The sequence below is a fragment of the Ciconia boyciana genome, chromosome 10, assembly GCF_034638445.1.
Source record: "Ciconia boyciana chromosome 10, ASM3463844v1, whole genome shotgun sequence".
Classification (NCBI taxonomy): domain Eukaryota; kingdom Metazoa; phylum Chordata; class Aves; order Ciconiiformes; family Ciconiidae; genus Ciconia; species Ciconia boyciana.
This window is the reverse complement of record NC_132943.1, coordinates 28,445,751-28,464,035: the sequence shown is the minus strand read 5'-3', so window position 1 is coordinate 28,464,035 and position 18,285 is coordinate 28,445,751. Positions and strand designations below refer to the sequence as shown.

At 36.4% G+C, this 18,285-nt stretch overlaps 1 protein-coding gene across 7 annotated transcripts in view; it reads left to right on the top strand.

The window, feature by feature from the left end:
- The window catches only part of PDE1A (phosphodiesterase 1A), a 233,792-nt gene that overhangs the window by 95,698 nt on the left and 119,809 nt on the right, over positions 1-18,285 (top strand). Inside the window, exon 1 of one of the 7 annotated variants that reach the window (XM_072874740.1) lies at positions 11,846-12,246. The exons of the other annotated variants lie outside the window; for them this stretch is intronic. Coding sequence (XP_072730841.1) covers positions 12,194-12,246 — 53 coding nt within the window. The 5' untranslated portion in view covers positions 11,846-12,193. Of the gene's footprint in view, positions 1-11,845; positions 12,247-18,285 lie in introns of those variants that run through there. 7 annotated transcript variants of the gene reach the window in all.

The following is an 18,285-nucleotide window of genomic DNA, read 5'->3' as shown; positions in this document are numbered from 1 at the left end:
AGTTGTAATTGACATTTTACTGACAGAAGTCATGTGGGCACAGATGCTTGCTTGTATAAAGTCACAGTGAAAGCCAGGTTCATAAATGTCTCAAATGCTCTGTAAGAAAGGCTGTTAAATGAACAATTACATTTTAGCACCTGTCATATAGTCATTAATTATAACATGCTCATTTCATTTTACATGGTATTTAAATGTTCACCATTGTTAAATACTTTCTTGATTATATGTATCTGTAGAGTGAAGTCATTCACTGTACCAAACCAGAATCATTCCATGTCACTGAATTTAAAGTCTTTAACTTCCTATAGTGGCCTTGCAATAAATATTGTGGGTTACTTCAAATAAAACTGAAGAATAGGAGCAGCTGTCTCAATCTGAACACAAGACTTACCTGAACACAAGAAGTTCAAGCAATGCGCCTCAAGAAACTGAACAGCAGTATCAGGGAAAAGGGTGCAAGCTCAGTCTGCATAGTTTGCAGTGAGGCAGAGCATTGGCAGGTGAGCATTGGCTACTAAAAGGTTGATTTGACCCATGCCTGCCTATCTCAGGCTAAGGTATGGAGAAGATCCCATGCTAATTGCCCTGCTCAGGGCTGAGTGGTAGTACTAGTGGCTGTTCTCTTTAACATTCCTCTTTCCAAGCTGTGCTAGTGCTGCTAACAGGCTATGTGGAGGGATGTTTAGCATCTTCATGGCTCATATTGTTCTCATGTAAAAGGGTGTAATTCGTCACTTGAAAAATGGCAGTGAGCTTCACTAATATTTCTGGAAGCACATCTGACAGGTGTTACCCAAGTTCAGGGCTCTTGTGGGGGAAAAAGGTTAAAATTCAGTGGAGAGTGTGTTTTCCCATAGGTTTACTTCAAGATCCACTAAAACCTGTTTTTTTAAAGGAAAAGAAATAGTTCCTTCCTAAGGCTATCTCAAGTAGCATTTTTTATTTTCCACTGCAGACGTCCTGATTAGTTAGGACCTATCCTAACTGCCTAAGTCTTTTTTTTGGGAGTATGATTTACCACATACAGTGTATTTAATGAATATTGCTCCAGCTGCTCTTTGAGGACCACACTGACAGTGAGTTTCATCATGCAATGAATGCTACTGACATCAGTGGGACTGATGTTATAACAATTTCAGAATGAGAGGCACTCTGTTTTTCAAAATGCCCAAGATGAGACTACTGCAACTCATGGTGGGAAATACTGAATTCATAGAATTTTGCTTAACTGTGTGAATTAACTGTAATGAATTAGTCTTGTTAAGAGTGCTCAGCTGTGGCTATGTTGGCTGGTTGGGACTAGTTACATGACCATGTACGTCTTATATTTCTTTTTTCTATATGCATGAATTTAATCCTTGTACCAAGCGGTCAGGTCTGAATATTCAAAAGCATAGAGTAGTAGACAAAATAAAAGTCTGATGATAGCGGAGCCACTAAATGCTTGACATTCCCCATGGCACACCTACTGGGCTTCAGCAAAAACATCTGTTTGTGATACATGTAGTGGTATCTGTTACGCATTGTTTGACTGGATTGGGTATTGTTACCTTGGACATGTTAATTCCAGTTCTAGCTTGTCTTGTCAGGATAGTAGCAGAGTAGCATTAATGAATGTGCAGATCTCCCTGCTTAATTATAAATTCTGCAACAAGATAATTAAAAATCTGCTACTTGGCTAGTTATATCATTAATTTCAAATTAGTCTCATTATGCTTTACTGCTTGACAATAATCTGTATAACAAAAGAGACTTACTGTGCTCATGGCAGTGGTATTTAAAAGCTGTTGAGAATATGTATTTTATATTAAAGGGAAAAATGTATATTAAACATTAGTGGGGAGCTGATTTTGTTACTCATAAAAATGAGATTAGAAATTAATCTCTAGTGTCAAATATTTAATACGTAGGAGCAAGAAAACAAATACTGGTGTGAAATATACTTGTCAAAGAAGAAATTTATGTCAGAATGACCCCTGTATTGCACAATGCAATGGCAACTTTTGCTTTTGTCATGAGAATCTGTAAGAGAACAGGTGATGAAAGTGCACAATATTTCAGTGTGCTGACTAAGGGGAACCATGAAGCTCCTGGGACTCAACAGAAGAATCTTGCATCTTTGCATTAATGATTCTCATCTGAGTTGTGTTTCAGTGGTTTAGTTCAAATTGCTGGTTCTGATTCTAGTCAAACAGTACCCACATAACATAGTCCAGAATCGTAACAAATAACACAACTCAAGGTGGTTTTTGACAGGTTCCAGAGAAAAAGGTGAGACAGAAAGAGTGTGAAGCAAAACTGTTCATCCTTCCGTTAGTGGATGAGTGGAACTGAGTGGGAAAATTCTAATAAGACCTACAGAATCGACACCTTTTGGGAGGAGGGAAAATACACCCAGTCTTCAGTACAAATAACATGAAATATTTTTACAGTGGTCAGTTTTAATCTACATCTTATTAAAATTATTTTTCAGCTGTTGTCAAGATGTTTTTAGATACTGGAAAACTGTTTTCTTACTGAATATTGTGTTTTAATTTATCATTCAGTAGTGACTCATGAGAAGTTTAATAGTTCTATGAAAGACATCAGTACACAGACTTTGTTAAAAATTCTGTTCTTTGTTGCTTTTAGTTCAATTTTAAGACTTTAGTATGAAAAATATCAACTCATTCTTAGGTCCAGGTACACCTACAGACCATAGATAAGGAATTTAACAATGCCTTGGTGTGTTCTTTGTCTTTTTGGTGGATAAGCAAAACAGTGCATTCTCTGGGGCTGGGAGCATAGCCCATTACATGTATGCTAAATTCATATGTAAAATAATTGCATAAGTAATAAAGCCAATTATATTGTACCCACACTCAAACATCTCAGAGAATTTAACTGGCAAAATTAGTCTGTGTCAGCCCTGAGTTCAGGCAGATTATGGTATAAAATGAATGCTTATTCAATTTTTTTGCAGTTTGTGGTTCTTGTACAATTTTGAAATTATTTTTTCTGAAATGAGATTTTAAATGTATGAATTAAGAAAGATATATTTCCATGAAGAAGGGGAAGAGAAAAAAATCTAGGCAGAGACCTTGCAGGAAACCATGACTCATTCCTTGTTTATAAACTATAACATTTGGTGTGTTTCACATTCTCTAGTCAGATCCCTTTTATTTTATGTTGCTGGCAAACTTTTGACCCTTGATAAAAAGTGTGAGCACTGAACTACTTTTGAGCACTGTTTTTATTTTAAAAAATTGTTGACTAAATAAGTGATATTCTGACAAGCTCACTGTAGATTAACTGACAAAATTTATCCTGAACACAAACACTAGTGAACACTTCTTCAGGATCATTACCAGTGATTTCAGAGGGAAATATACTGTATTTCCCACACTTACATAATTGTACTTACTTTCTCTAGCAAGAGGCTGAAGGATTCTTTGCTGGTTTTGCACACATACTTTTTAAAACAAATGAGTTGATACATTTGAAATATATTTCAGAGTTCTCTCATATCCACACTACAATTAGCAGGAGAGCCTTGTTTTACATAGTTTAGTGATACTAAGAATTAACTTTACTGGGGGGAGAGAGAGAAATATTTGATATACAAAAAGTCTATATTTCTCCTTTGCTTGTTGTTTTTCCTCTCTGGAAACGCTATTGCCAAAAACCAGGGTGAGTCTTCTTCTAGGTCTCCTTAAAGTTTTGCTAGAAGAGATAAACTTCCCACTAGTCTTCTGTCATGAGTACACATAAACTTGGCACACTTGGAAGGATGTCATCACAGTAAATAGAGACTTGGGAAGAAGTGCGTGTGGTGTTGGGGAGATGGTGAGCTGGTATAAGGAGGAAAATAATGTAGGTAATTTATATGTAGAATAAAAGCTATAACTCTGTGCAGTCTTCTTATCTTTGAAAACCAGTACTGTGTTTTACAAAGGCCACAACAGAATCTAGATAGAAAGAAAAAAAATTCAGATCGTTACTGTATGCATTATGTTTTTTGAATATCTTTGTAATAGAAAGATAAGAATGATCAAAATGTTATTGTGTTAGAATAATAGATTTCTGAGTCATGCACAAGACATTTTTTGTCTATGGCCATGTTACATATCTGAGGATAGAGCTGAACTCAGAATTTCATTTATCACTATTTGTAAGACTTTAAAATGATGAATGTCAGATTTCAAGACATCTACGGGGAAACTGTTATTTAAAGGCAATTTTTGCAATCAGAAAGCAAAGCTCTGATATTATTAGTGTTGCTATTTCAAAGAAACAGTTTTGTAAGATGATATATAATCACCTGTAGAGTTTTTGCTGTTGCAGCTTCTTTTATATCTAACCAATGGATAATGGGAATGTGACCAAAGAACAAATAGTTGATAGAAAAGATGCTGCAACAACTCCCAGATACTGCTAATCCCCTAGGGAAATGCATGTGTGTGTACTTCCAGGTAGTTTCCATGTCTCTCAAACTGGATGCCAGAAATCTAATGATGAAAACCAGAAAATGTCAATAACTGCATAGACCAGTGTATTTTAACCAATGAAAATGAAGTAAGTTCCAGACAACTAAGAAACAGCTGAACTTGGAGACCATGATGAAAGGCAGTGCAAAATAGTTTCAAAATCTAAAATGAAAAAAAATTGTATTGTATCTGAAGCAGAATTGCCTGGAAAAAACTTTTAAAAAATAGTATTTATTCTTCATATACCATTAATCAGAACAAGCCTACAGTTCTTCCCGTTGTCTTGCAGTGGTTTCTCTATTATGTATGACTGGTGGTTGTTTAAATTTTGTTTCAAGTTCATACTCTGCCACCTACACAGAAATTTAAAACTGGATTTCAACATGAGTTAAGAAGAAAAACCTATGTAGTGGAGAGGTAGTTATGATAGATTCCTGCCTCTTTATTCCAGTCTTTCAGATGAGAACTTCTACTGTATATAGAAAAAATTGATACAGCCTACCATGTCTCTTCTGATTCCTTTTAGCATAGTCTCTGTCCTACTAAATGCCCATATATTTTCCATGGGGAGCTGCAGTTTAGCAGAGAAATTATTTTGGTCATGATCATGCTATTGTCGAATAGCCATTGTTAACGTATGCCACAGTTGCTCATGTTTTCCTTTCTGGATAATTTCAGAGTTCTATAACTATTTTTTGCTATCTTTAATTATTGTACTGAATATTTATACTGATGTACATTTTAATCATTATCTTTAAAGAGTTTAGCCATTATTTTTTGCTTGATATTGTGTAGCCCATCTGTACTAAGTCCTGGGCATTTTATTACCCTTTTCCCCCTTAAAGAACAGCAGTATGCTTAGTCAGTAGTTGCTCTATTGTCCAGTATATAGTTGCCATTATATGTATACATTTAGAAAACACATGGCACATCAATTACACTGTTTTCCAATAGAGACTGAAATTCCATCCACCATGGCCAATAATAATATTGCACTGGCTCAAAACCAAAGAATGCCATGTTTTGACTTGTGTATCTCAGTGCTAATTTAACATCATATATCCTAAAGGAATTTCTTTCTCCTTCTATTTTCCCTCCCTTCCTCTCCTTCTCATCCCCCTCTTCCCCTTCACTGAGGCTGCAGAGTATAAAATCCTAATAATATCAGGTAGAATCAAACAAAATACAACTGTGATACTCATGTATCTTCATGATACATGTTCATGTTCTTCAGAAGAGTTTTATTAATCAGGAAAATTAATGTCCCCATGAGACATTGGTATTTGTATTTTTTGGTATTTCTACTTATTTGCTTTGAGCTTTGCTAGGACTCTTAAGATGTAGCAAAAATATAAAAGCAAAAATAAAGGACTGGGAAGCTTCTTAAGCCAAGTTCCTGTGCTCCAGTCTGAGCAGGAAAGTCTTAGCAGGGAAATTAATCTCCTGTGTGATGGCATTGACGTAAGTCTCTGCTCAGTTTGTGTATGCATGTAAACAGGGAAAGCAAGAGAGAATAAAACAATTTTATAAATATTCTTACTTATGAGAGGTAAAAAGGGAAGCCAGAACTTAAAGACCTGCACAACTGTTTGCACAGAGCTTTACCACATGTACTACGATAGATCCAGTAACGTTTGCCAACGTTTCTATCTGCATTCTGAATGAGTCACAATTATCTTCAGTACTGTCTAGTTTTTCAAGCTTGGAGAAGTCATTAGGTTAAGTTTTAGAGTGGGTTTTTCTGACGTCAACACGAAGCAATAAATTAAGACTGTCCTACACGTTTATGTATGCAGAGTGCAATAAGCTTAATGCAAACCTGGTAGGCTAGTTTGGTGGAAAAGCATTCAGCCTGATCCATGACAGGGTGAACTGTGCTGAGGAATATAGGTACCTATATGGAGAATGTGGGTAACTATAATTTAGCTCTTAAACCATTACAAACACAGTTCTTGTAGGTAGTATTCTATATTAAGCATGACATGCTTGTGATAAGGATTATCCTTTGTATGGCAGGCAATCACAGCATCTCCTATAGCATTTAACCTGTGTCTGGGGACAGTACAAGACATGAGGCACCTGGGCAGTTTTATTGGCTCGATATAGACAGTTAGATTTGGAGAGCCTGCAGGTGGACTGGAAGCTGGTAAAAGGGGTGCTGAGAGACATATCCCTCATTATCATGAAAAGGCTGTGACAGCTACTCTGTCTTGTAGAGAGCCTTGGAAGACCCTCTTCCTTGCTTAAGTGACCATGATGGCATAGGTGGATTTCACATCATCCCCTCCAGTTTCTTATGCATCGAGTTTAAATGCTTAGCCTGTATGCAGCCTTTATGGAGTGGATTTAATCCACCAATCATATAAATACCTAAATAAAAATCTTGTTAGGAGTTGCACAAGATACACTGATTTCCTACTGTAAAAAGTTTCCTTTTCATGCTTTAGTTAGTGATTTAATTACATTACAAATTTCCTAAACAGTGAACTGGTGCAAGGCACTGTACTGAAAAGTAAAATAGCATTCTTGTCATAAGTCCTGCTTTAGATTTTTGTATTTTAAACCTGTACATTTCAAAAAAAGTAAGAAGAGAAGCATGTAGAAGTATGTTGTCTTTTTTTTTTTCCTACTTCTATTAGTCCAGAAAACAACTGGATGCATGAAACTTAGCTCTCCGCTTGTTCTCTTTTTGCTCATGAACAATAGGGGAAAGCCTCTGACCCCTTGCTTTTTTTATGGAAGCAGAACAGAGGTTATGGCATTTAATGGATTAAAGCTTTAAGTGTCACACTTCGTTGCCAGAATTAGGGACCAAAGTTCAAAATTTGGGTTCAGTGGCAAATAGATGAGTCGAAAGCCCAAATGGTACTGCTGGTTGGTAAATAGTTTCATGCACTTAGAAATCCCAGAACCGGCAAACAGCAGGTTCAGTTAGAAGCTGATAATAGCAGTTGGTTACCAAAGAATTTTCGAACAATAAGGTTGGATGGTGTATTCAGACATTATTTACTCTGTTTTCTTCTCCAAGGCAAGGCTAATAATTTCTGAAAGGTGTTTATATAGCCTTTTAAAAATCTACCCTTAAAAATCTACTCATTGTGATTCCATGAACAGATTCCCTCAGCAATTAATGTGCTTATTATTTTCCATTGAAAAGTATTCTTTTCACCATTGAATCTTTATTACCGCAACTTATGGCCCTATGAGCTATTTTGCAGCCCATTATTTCTTGACCACAAGGATAAGGGAAATAGTCTGTTTCCATAAACTTACATGGCTACAATTATAATCGGGAAGATTTTTAATTATGTTTGTTTCTACTTTTCTTTTCTTTAGGCTACATTGTGTGTGACTTTCTGCCTTTCCTCATATGAGATGTTTTCTAGATTTCTGTCTTCTCAAGGTTTAGTCCAGTATCTCTCTGCTGAATCCTGTTGCCCCAAAGCAAGAAACAATGCTTCAGGTGAGCTTTAGGAATACAGAGAGAATGGGAGGTTGCTCTGCTGGATGACACTCCCTTTTATGTGTAGCGGTGTGATGCTTTTTTTTTCATAAGACTGTGATAGTATGTTTAGTTTATGATTCACTGCTACTTCCCAGGCATTTTCTGAAGAAGTGCTGCCTAGCCAATGGCCCCTTGTCCAGCAGATTATTCCCATGGGTATGCAGAGCTTGGTATTTTTTATATCCTCTTTTTTTCTGAATGTTTCTGCAGTTTGTCAAGGACATTCGGAAGAGTTTACCAGCTTAATATTGTCAGTGCTGGACTAAGTATATCACCTATCTCCATCCAAACCATTGAAGAAAACATTGAATAGTGCTGGCTGTGGGACAGCAAGCTTCTTAGCTAAATTACCTTTCTACTTTGACAGAATTATTACTCTTTCAGTACAGTTTACCAATTATTTTTCTCACTTATATTTCAGCAGTTACATAAAGATAATTTCTTTTTTTCCCGAATGTGGTTGATCATGCATTGGTAATTTCTTTGACTTCCCTTTCTGTTGGTCCTCCCACCTATCTATCTTTCTACAGGGATAGATGAGCCCTTAACCCCAACCAGCAATGCCTACACATATCTTAATTAGCCAGTAGATGTTTTATCTAGAAAGTAGAAAGAATCAACTGTCTGACACATACAGATTACTGTTTCTTAAGTTTACCATCTTAGTTGCCCATAGCTTTGAAATTAAAGTAGGAAAAATAATTACATTTCTAGACTTCTGGCAAAGAGCTACAGATCAATAAGAAATAAGTGGCATTAAAACAAGCAGAATAAAATATTTTGGGTTCTAGTCACATGTAGTCTTTTGCTTTGAGACATAGTACTACATATCAAATTACTTAACTACAGCTATAGATCTTGAGGTTAGGGAAACTCAGGGTTTGTGAGTGGTAAAGTATTACATGCTTTTTGGTCTGCTTTCACATGAACATATGCGTGGGAGATGAAATAAAAATAGTTTGCATCACATAGAAAGAGCAGTGGTCATTGGTTGTGAAGGGCAAACAATAGCAACAGTAATTGGAAAATAAATTGAAAAACAAATAATTCAGGAGTCTTCTGCTTGAGTTTCATCCAGTGTCGGCAAATTAAATAAGATATCTCTAGGGCATCATTTAAATAGATTTTTACCATTCTAATTACTGCTGAAAGGACTAGTCTGAAGTAAGAAATATGATGAACATTATCTATAGAGGACTTCTTAAAATTGCAATAATGCTTTCAAGCAAAAGACTTCCTTATTCTAATAAAAATGCACCTCTTCAGTGCATTCTGTGTTTCAGGTCCAGATATATCCTACAATTGACTAATATTACTCCAGTATGCTCTAATACTGTAATGTGCAAAAAGTTACATGCTGGTGAATTTTATACATGTGATTTTTCCACTGAACAATACAGGAATAATCTTAGTGGGACTCAGGCTTCAGGCCTCAGTTAATCTATGGTATCTTTCTGAAATGCCTTTTCTTGAAGAATTTGTGTGAATACTTATTCAACATGTAGACATGATTTCTGAATATTATAAGGAAAAAATCGTGGGTTCTTGCTGTGTTGAATGAAGAAATGATCAAAAAAGGCTCTTTAGAAGATGAAAACCAGTGCAATTAAAGCGAAGTTCTGTTACGATTTTATATTTATATTTTCTTTCCCTGTCTTTTTTTTTTTTAACAGCTCAAAATTCCTTGTAGCCAAAGTAATTTTACTGCAGGAATTTCAGCTCCCCCAAATAGTACTTTTTACAGTGCCATGCTTGAATGGAAGTCCCATGAACAACAATGTGCCTTGGACTAGGCCCAGAAAAATTTACTTTTAAGATGCATACTAGTTTCAGAACTGATAAAACTGCTAGATGAAAGGTTGGGGAGTTCAATGGAGAAACATGTTTGATATAGTTCTCACTGAGAGTTTGGAGATTTTTTTTTTCTTTCTTGAAAGTCTCAGAAGTTATCAGGATTCTTACTCTGAGCTACAGATAATCCCTCTGAATAACAGAAGTATAGCAGTCCTATGCACATAATGTGAAACAGAAAGAAAAGGGAGATTTCTTTGTGATTTTCAGCTTTCTGTATAGACAGTGAGTGAACACACTTCAAAAAGCAGCAAATTATTTTGAAACGCTGAAACCCAGAGCAGGAAAACTACGTGAAGAAAAATGTGAATCTTGGCAGGCAAGAATAAGTAAAATCATGACTACACGAAAGTCTTTAAAAATATGACAACACTCTGAACACTGCATATTGTTGAAGAAAGATCTTCAGATCCTTCAAGATCTTGGCAAAAACTAATCTGTGATCTGATAAAGATAATTGTTTTCCTGATGAAGATGTATTTCTCTCTACTTCTCAAAGGAGCAGAAATGAAGAGTGGGGCAAGGTGAAACTGAATTGACACAAAATAACTGGTGACGGCTGTCGGATAATTTTTCCTTTAGATAATTACTCCCTGGCTGTGTCAAGGAATAGTTTTATATAGTGTGGGGATCAGTTTCTGGGTCCTTTCAGGCTAACCAAACCTGACACTGTCACTCTGTTGTATAAGTAATAAATCTGAGCTCTAGGAATAGATGTTACCCATTTCAGTAAAATCCACTAAACTGCTAAATTTTCCTTTGTGAAAACACATATTACTGGAATGTTTGTTATCCCTGTTTGTTATATAGCATTATTTCATGGAAATTTTATGAATTTAATAATTTGTGCATAATGTAATATGAACTTTCTTGGCCATATACAGCCTAAGACACATCTCAGTGTTACTTATCTTGCCTTTTCCGCGAATTTACAGTGTCCCTCAAACTTAATTCGATAATGCAATGTTATGCACTTAACTGTGTAAATCTACCACTCTTCTGCTCTCCCTCCAACCAATAATGGTTGCCCAAAAGATGCCAAAGATGCAAAAGATGCCCAACCTTCCCGATCCTCCTTGTCACATATCAGTAACTTCACCTAGCACATACTGAGTGCTTTTCAAGAGTTAAGCCGCAAGGGAGCTCCAGTGCTGGGTCACAGGGAAGAAACAACTGCAGCAGGCAGGTCCTTTGCTTCGTGGCAGGAAGGGGGCACACGGTTCCAGGGTACCGTGCAGCCAGAGTGGAGAGTTACACACATGGTGATGGCTTGCTGCTGGTTTACTGCTCCTCTGGCCGGGTTCCATGTTTCCCGTCAAGCCCTGTGCCAGCACAGCTTTGTTGTGGGCCCTTTGACGTGCCCGGGAAATGGCATCTCACCTGAACCACTCATGACTTCAGTTCACTGAGAACCACGGTCAGCCGCCTCTGCTTTATAGCTTTCTTTGCAGCCTGTGTTCGCTGTGGTTGAATTCTTCGTGATTTATGTCAGTGTGATGTCAGAGCAAGATTTTCAGTTTGGATCTCTGTTGAAATCTTATCTTGCAAACAGTAACAGTTTGCTACTGTCACTATCTGAACTTGGTCATTTTTGTTTTCCTCACTCATGTAGCGTCAGTTTGTTTTATGTAGTTATGGTCCTACCAGCTGCAAACACCATATTCTGCTTCAGCCAACTCTAGGTTATTAGGTTATGAATGCTAAAAGTTATGAGCAGTGCTTTAATTTGCATAGTTATATCCACACATCATCCAGAGTGAATAAAAGCCAGATTGTAAAATAATTACAATCTCTTGAAGTAGAGCCAGCCTCACAGACCAGATCCATCCGTCTTCATTAATTTGTATACAGTTCTTTTACCAGAACAAACTTTCTGAAGGTACTCGCATGGGAATGCTGAAACAGCTGCACAACTTTTATTTTGAAGAAAAAAAAGTTGAGCCTCGGAACAGTGTGTTTTAAAGAGAGAGAGAGAGAGTGACTCTGCATTTAAGACTTTGACCAGCATGTGTAAGAAGTGCTCTCATGGCTGGAACAATCTAACAAATTTTTACCTGGGTAGCACTTGGCAAAGCTCCCCTTTTTTCTTGCACAGTTGAAAGGGATCCAGTACAATTCCGTGCTTCGATCAGCTTGACTCCAGTTTTGCACAGCCTGCCCGGTTTGGTAGCGTACGGCCGTGCCTGGCTTCTGTGGCCTCTATGGCCCTTTTCTGCTCCACTGTCAGAAAGAGGGAGGGAGGCTTCCCCCAGCTCCAAAATATCATTCTGTGTGCTCTCCGCAGCACAGTAGCTAAGAACAAGTTTCCCGATTACTCCCTGGTCTTTTTGGAGTTATTTGCTGGAAGAAGTCTTTTTCCCCACTTTAAATGGATGATTGTGTTACAATCAAGAAAAAGCATCTCCAAAGACCAATCTTTAGGTAAGTGATGCTTATTACTTTGAACTGAATATGTTCTGAACTTTACTCTCTACATCCTATTTGTAACTTAAAGTTCATATGCAAACACACAAAAAATTGTTCAAGACAGAGTTTAATATTGCGTAGCCTAGTAACATGTTAGATGATTTTGGTGCTCAGAATATTTTTTTTCACCTGTACTGAGACTTTATAGAAGTTCTTTTACTTCTCGTCTCTGTCATCTGCATTCTCTAAAGTTCTGTGGGGGATTGTCTTGATTATGAAAGAGAAGCAGCATAGCTCTTGAAAACTTTTTTCGTGTGTTTTGTTTTCCTACAGCGCTGCAGTCCCTCAGCATATTCTGGAATTATAAAGCTATTTAAAAGTGGAACATGGTTCTTGGTTGGTTTAGCTGATTATGTCTGGATGGCAGAATTTTAATACTTGAAATGATACACCTTTCAGAGTAAAGTAGCTTGCTTGCTGGGACATGCAGACAAGTGCTTAAAGTATAATTAATCCATAAGACTCTTCTGATAGGAAGGGTTCAAGTTTAAAGAATAACAAGTTGGAGTTTTTGTGAGGTGGTTCTTCAGTGCTTCCTACATATGTTAGTTTGATCTATGAAACATCTTTCTGATTATTTTATATTTTAAAATAAATTATAAAATTCTTTTTACAGATCAGGATCAGATCTAGTTTACTTGTGCTTTTTGCCACAGGAGACCCCTTTCTTTCCTTTGGCCAATCCTAGCTTCAGACAAAGTGACCTTGAGTGGGAAATAATGTTTCTCAAACTACTGTGAATAAGGGTGAAGTGGCTGTAAGATTAAATAAACCTGCAATAGTTCACACTTCTGTTTATGGCTGGTGACATCTTTAACGAAACTCCAGCTCTTCCTGGGTGACATCAGTAGGATATTGTAACCGCAGTATTGATATGACAAATAAATATAAGATTATAGATTGTCCCAGAGCAAATACAGGATTGTTATTTATTGAATGGCCACTACTGATGTCGTATATTATGGGAGTACTGTAATGGTTGGTACTGCAGCTCCAGAGTAAGTTCAGACAGGTAGTCATGCCAGGATTACGTCCTACTAATGTTACATGTGGAGAAATCTTTCAGTAGTGTTACAGTTATGGTGCAGACAGAGAATCTGGACATTAAAAGGTTGCTATGGGAGTGAAGTGACTTAACAGCCTTAAATTTGAATGTCCTGTGTGGATTTGCTATGCAAGTTATATCGTAACTTAGATTAAACATTTTGCACTTTGCTTTAATAAAGTGGAGTTAAGAGGTTATTTCACAGAAAGTTTGACTGACAATTGAGAGACATTTGATATTTTCCTCAAGAAATATCTTTTTATTTACGCTAATAGTTTAATTAAATATATTTCTGTTTAAACATCAATAATTATTTTTAAGGATCTATGATAATTATCCCATAAACTGTAACTTTAAAAAAATATTTTAAACGCACATTCTTCACAGTCTTTTGGGGCCGTTAGAATTGCAGGTGAATAAGTGCATATTTCCTGATGTGTTCAGGAACCTACTATAGAAATCTGCTGTAGCTAGTGTAGTACTGGATAGTTTGCAAGAGCTTTCTTAATGATGTTTCCCTAAATTGTCTTGTGGGAGTGAACTTAACTCAATGAAGTACAAGAAGTTTCAACATTTCTTACTGAAATCCACTCCTGCAAATCAGTTCTAAATACAGAACGGCAACTAACTACTGTTGGCATGCTTAATCCCAAGCAAGAAAACCCCTAATATGGAAAGCCCCCTAAGAGTCCATGGCTCTGCAGTGACTCTTCTGGCAAAAGATCTCTGTAATACTACAGTAAATGCTTAAGAAACGTTTCCAAGGTCGAGACCAGCATAATATTTTAGGCAGCTCAAACAGAAAGACGATCTCCGTATGCCATAAAGATCGTATCATGTACAGTAAATACAGATGCTATCATAGTACGTTAAAGAGCTGGTTTTTTTAATGTGTGTTCATTTTCCTTATGACTTTGGAAAATATTTGTCCAGTGAAAAAGTGTTCTTATACAAGAATTGTGAAGATTTGGCCTCAGTCCTTTTAATCCTGTAATTTTCTCCCCATGTAGGTGAAATGGTTTTACTGGGCACAGACCTTACATTTAGGTAACTGAATCAGCAGTCTAGTCAATTTTTCCCTCAAAAAGAAAAGATCAAATTACCCAAATTTTATATATATTTATATTTACCCATGTTTCACCTACAGCCAACACTAATTATAGTTACTCTTAAAAATCAGTTCTTTCTTGGGAGCTAACTCAAAACTTAATAATTACATATGAATATCTTCCTACTTAGCAAACTTACATTTACAGTGGATCTGTACTTTTGCTTGAGTTGCCTTCCCATGTAAAAATGTAAAAAGTAGAGTAAGTATCTATTCTAAATTATCCCTTCAATATCACCAGTCTTCTACATAAGAATAGGATAGGTACTATGTTTCAAGATGGGAAACTCAATAATAAAAAGACATTTCTGACTAATTTTTAAATTTTTTGTAAGTCTTGAGTTAATGAAGAAGTAAACATATTAAAATACTGGGAACGAAGTGTAACTTTTGGTATTTCCTACTCTGTAGTGCTTGAAAATAACTAAAAAATTCATTCAGAAATATAACTGTGTGAAAAAGCCAAGCTTGTGAATCACGTTGAACTGATTACTAAAGCACATCAATTTGGGTAAAATTTTGTAATTGCATCAGAAACCGACTGCCAAATACTTAGTTTCCTGTATTCCTTAATATCAAAAGAACAGTCTGCTATATGCAAAGATATATTTCAACAGAACTTGTAGCTTGGATATTCACTGGCTATTTTAGTGCTGACATAAATTACTGAGGACATTCCATATTTTTATTAGGAACAGCATCTTGAGCATGTTTACTATAACTGGAGATGGTGAAATTAATTCAAACAATAAACAAATGAGCTTTCTCAAAGAAAGCAGTGGGAGCTTCATAGCTCTGACATTTAAAATTGGACTGAATAAAGTCATATAAAATATGCTTTAGGAAACAAATCCTCCCTGCCAACTGCATAGATTAGATGACATAATAGGTGTTTTAGTTCTCAGATTTCTGTGATTTCTATTAACATAAGAATCTACACAGTCATTAGTCAAAGCTTATACTGAAGCTAACATTTTTCTGCACTCTGCTTCAGTCTTCAGCGGGGGTGGGTTGTATGACTTTGGTCTTCCTGGTCTTGACTGTGAATGGAAGCAAAAGGATTAGAGTGTCACAAGAGAAGTTGTTCTGCTGGCATCTCTGCCTTGGCAGGATCCAAGAAAGCCAGAAATTATTTCAAGAAACCCATGGGCTTTTGAGATTTCCAGATCAATGGCAGTTGGGTAATAACAAAGAATTTGTCGTTGCTGTGTAACATCTTTGATTTAAGGCTCTGAATGTATTTTAAAAGTATTCATGTGTTAGCTGCAAAATACCTCTCTTTTCTGTTCTGCACATTTGCTGTGGTCTCATGCAATTTTGGATCAAGGGTTTTCCCTTAGAGCAATAGGGACAGGAAAATAGGGCTCATGGTGCTGAAAGCAAGAGAAAGAACAAGGGTGAAAAACACTTGTTTTCCAGCTCTTCAGGGAGGTCTGTTATTATCTTTTCTATGGTGTCTGTGTATGAGAGAAGCTCCTTGTACTGTTGCTGTTGTTCCAGCATCTTTGTTTATTATATATATGAATCTCGTGTATTAACTGCAATTAACTAGACTGGATCTCTCTGTAACTTTGAATTCTCCTTTACTAAAAAAATTACCCAGTCCAGTCCTTTGGCTTCTAGTCCCTTAAAATATATATGGCTAATTCATTATTTTATTCTATCTAAAATCAGCTCAAAAAATTGGATGCTGATCCTCACTGTAATCCACTGGCAGAAACTATTCCGACATGATTTTTACACCACTACAGGGTACATAAGTGATTATATACTGTATAGACTGTACAGTATACAAAAACCTGGTTTCCAGAAAATGTTTATACTGCTGTAATTTGTGGAATAAGAATAATCCATATCAATAACTTCTGGGTTTTTTTCACTTACATGCAGTGTAATAAAATATAGAAACAGCATGTTCTGTGACTTCTAGATATTGTAAGTTTTTGGCAGAGACTCTTTTCCTCTTGAAAAAATATACTAACAAGTATTTTCTAGCAAAAAATAACCATCAGTGTAATGCCCTTACATGGCTTCTCTTTTCTTTCTTTTCTTTCTTTTTCTTTCCTGGGTGGTCAAAATATTCAGGAGTTTTACCAAGTGCAAGCAAATACATCCTCATACTATGCTAATGCATTCTTTTTTTTCCTATTTGTGAGTTCTAGCTTACTCTCTTTATCCTGTGGCTTCAATAGTATGTACTGAACAGGTATATTTGTGTTTTGCATGGATATAACTGGTGTTTGCACCTTTTCCATTAGTGTCTGTAGAAAAGATACCAAATCAGAACAACATATGAAGAGGAAGCAACTTACTCAGTAAACAAAAAAATTATGTACCTGTGGGCAGCCTAGAAAGTAGTAGATTTTGGCTGCTTAGAAGCTCGTAAAAAAAAAAAAAAAAAAAAAAAAAGATGTTTTCTCCCTTTATTTGTAGTGGCCTTCAGATGGGTCCAAATCATTATTATCTTTATACTGTGTGTAGGGAATAAGCAGATGTGTGGGAAAATTTGCCAGGTTTATGTTGAATTGTGCACTGCAATTACGATGAATGTACATTATATATCATTACTGCTAGTGATAGCTTAATTGTAAATTAATGTAGCGTATTAACCTAATGAGTGACAACTTATTCCTGTGGTGTAGGAGGAAGGTGGGCGGGGAAAAGAAGATGCAGTCATCCTTTGCTGCTTGCTCTAAGGAAAGGCTGGAATGTAGAAACACAGCTCCACAAGAAGACCCTGAAACCACAGTCTGTTTCTTGGTTGCCCCTTGCCCCAATGGCAAAGTTTGCTGCAACTTCTGCAAAGCTACACATAGTTCATAGCCATGGCCATCCTGTCAGTGATGTTGCTAGAGGCATTTTCTGCCTACCTGCTTGCTTCTACCTCTTCCTGTGTGGCTTTAATGGCTACACTGATGGGTAAATACCCAAAGATATATCGTTGTGTGGTGGTTTAAACCACAGATAGTTTTTTAAAATGGCAATACCTTAGAAGAGAGAACTTATAAATTGGAATGAGAAAGAGGTTGTTGTAAAAAAGTAATAATAAAAAAATTGAGCTTTGGGAGGAGGATCGAGAGGACAGAAGCGTCTGTTCCTAGCATGATAAGAAGCTATGAAAAAAGAATTTGATTGAAGAAATAAGTTAAGACATTTTTGAGGAGTATCCAGAACATTATGAAGAGTGTAAAAAGGTCTTAGAAATTCAGGCTAATAAATTACACTGTTTTTGAGAACTATGGCACTTCCAGAAGATGGTGGAAAGTAAGATAAAATGTAAAGCAGTACATAAAAAATTTGGACAGTAAGTGGCATTTTGTAAATTAAGAAAGCCGGAGAGACAGAACAGTAGATTAAGTAGGGGGAAAGCGTGGAGAATCCAATTTTCAGACATATGATACACACTTATTCAGTAAGTAGATTGAAAGGAGGCAGAACCAAGTATGTTAGAAATGCAAAAGAAAAGGAGCAAATGTCTTACATTTGCTTTTGCAGCTTAAAGCTGTTCAGATACATCTGAACAGCTGTCCAAATGTTAGTATTCAACCCCTTAATCATACTAGAAGATGAAGAAATACATTTTAGAAATTTCAGCAAGAAAAAAAACTGATTGAAATTAAATGAATTGGTAATATGTTATAGCATAGCATGCTCTATAATATGGGTAGCTTGGCCATAACCAGATTGAGATAGGAAATTAGAAGAATGTTTATAGCCATCCCAGTAATAGTAGTCTAGATTGCTATTGAAGTGATGGGGGAAATCCTGACTGGTTTTAAGAACAGACTTGTGAAAAGGACCATTTGTTCTGGCACTTTCAACAGCTGAAAACAAAACCTTT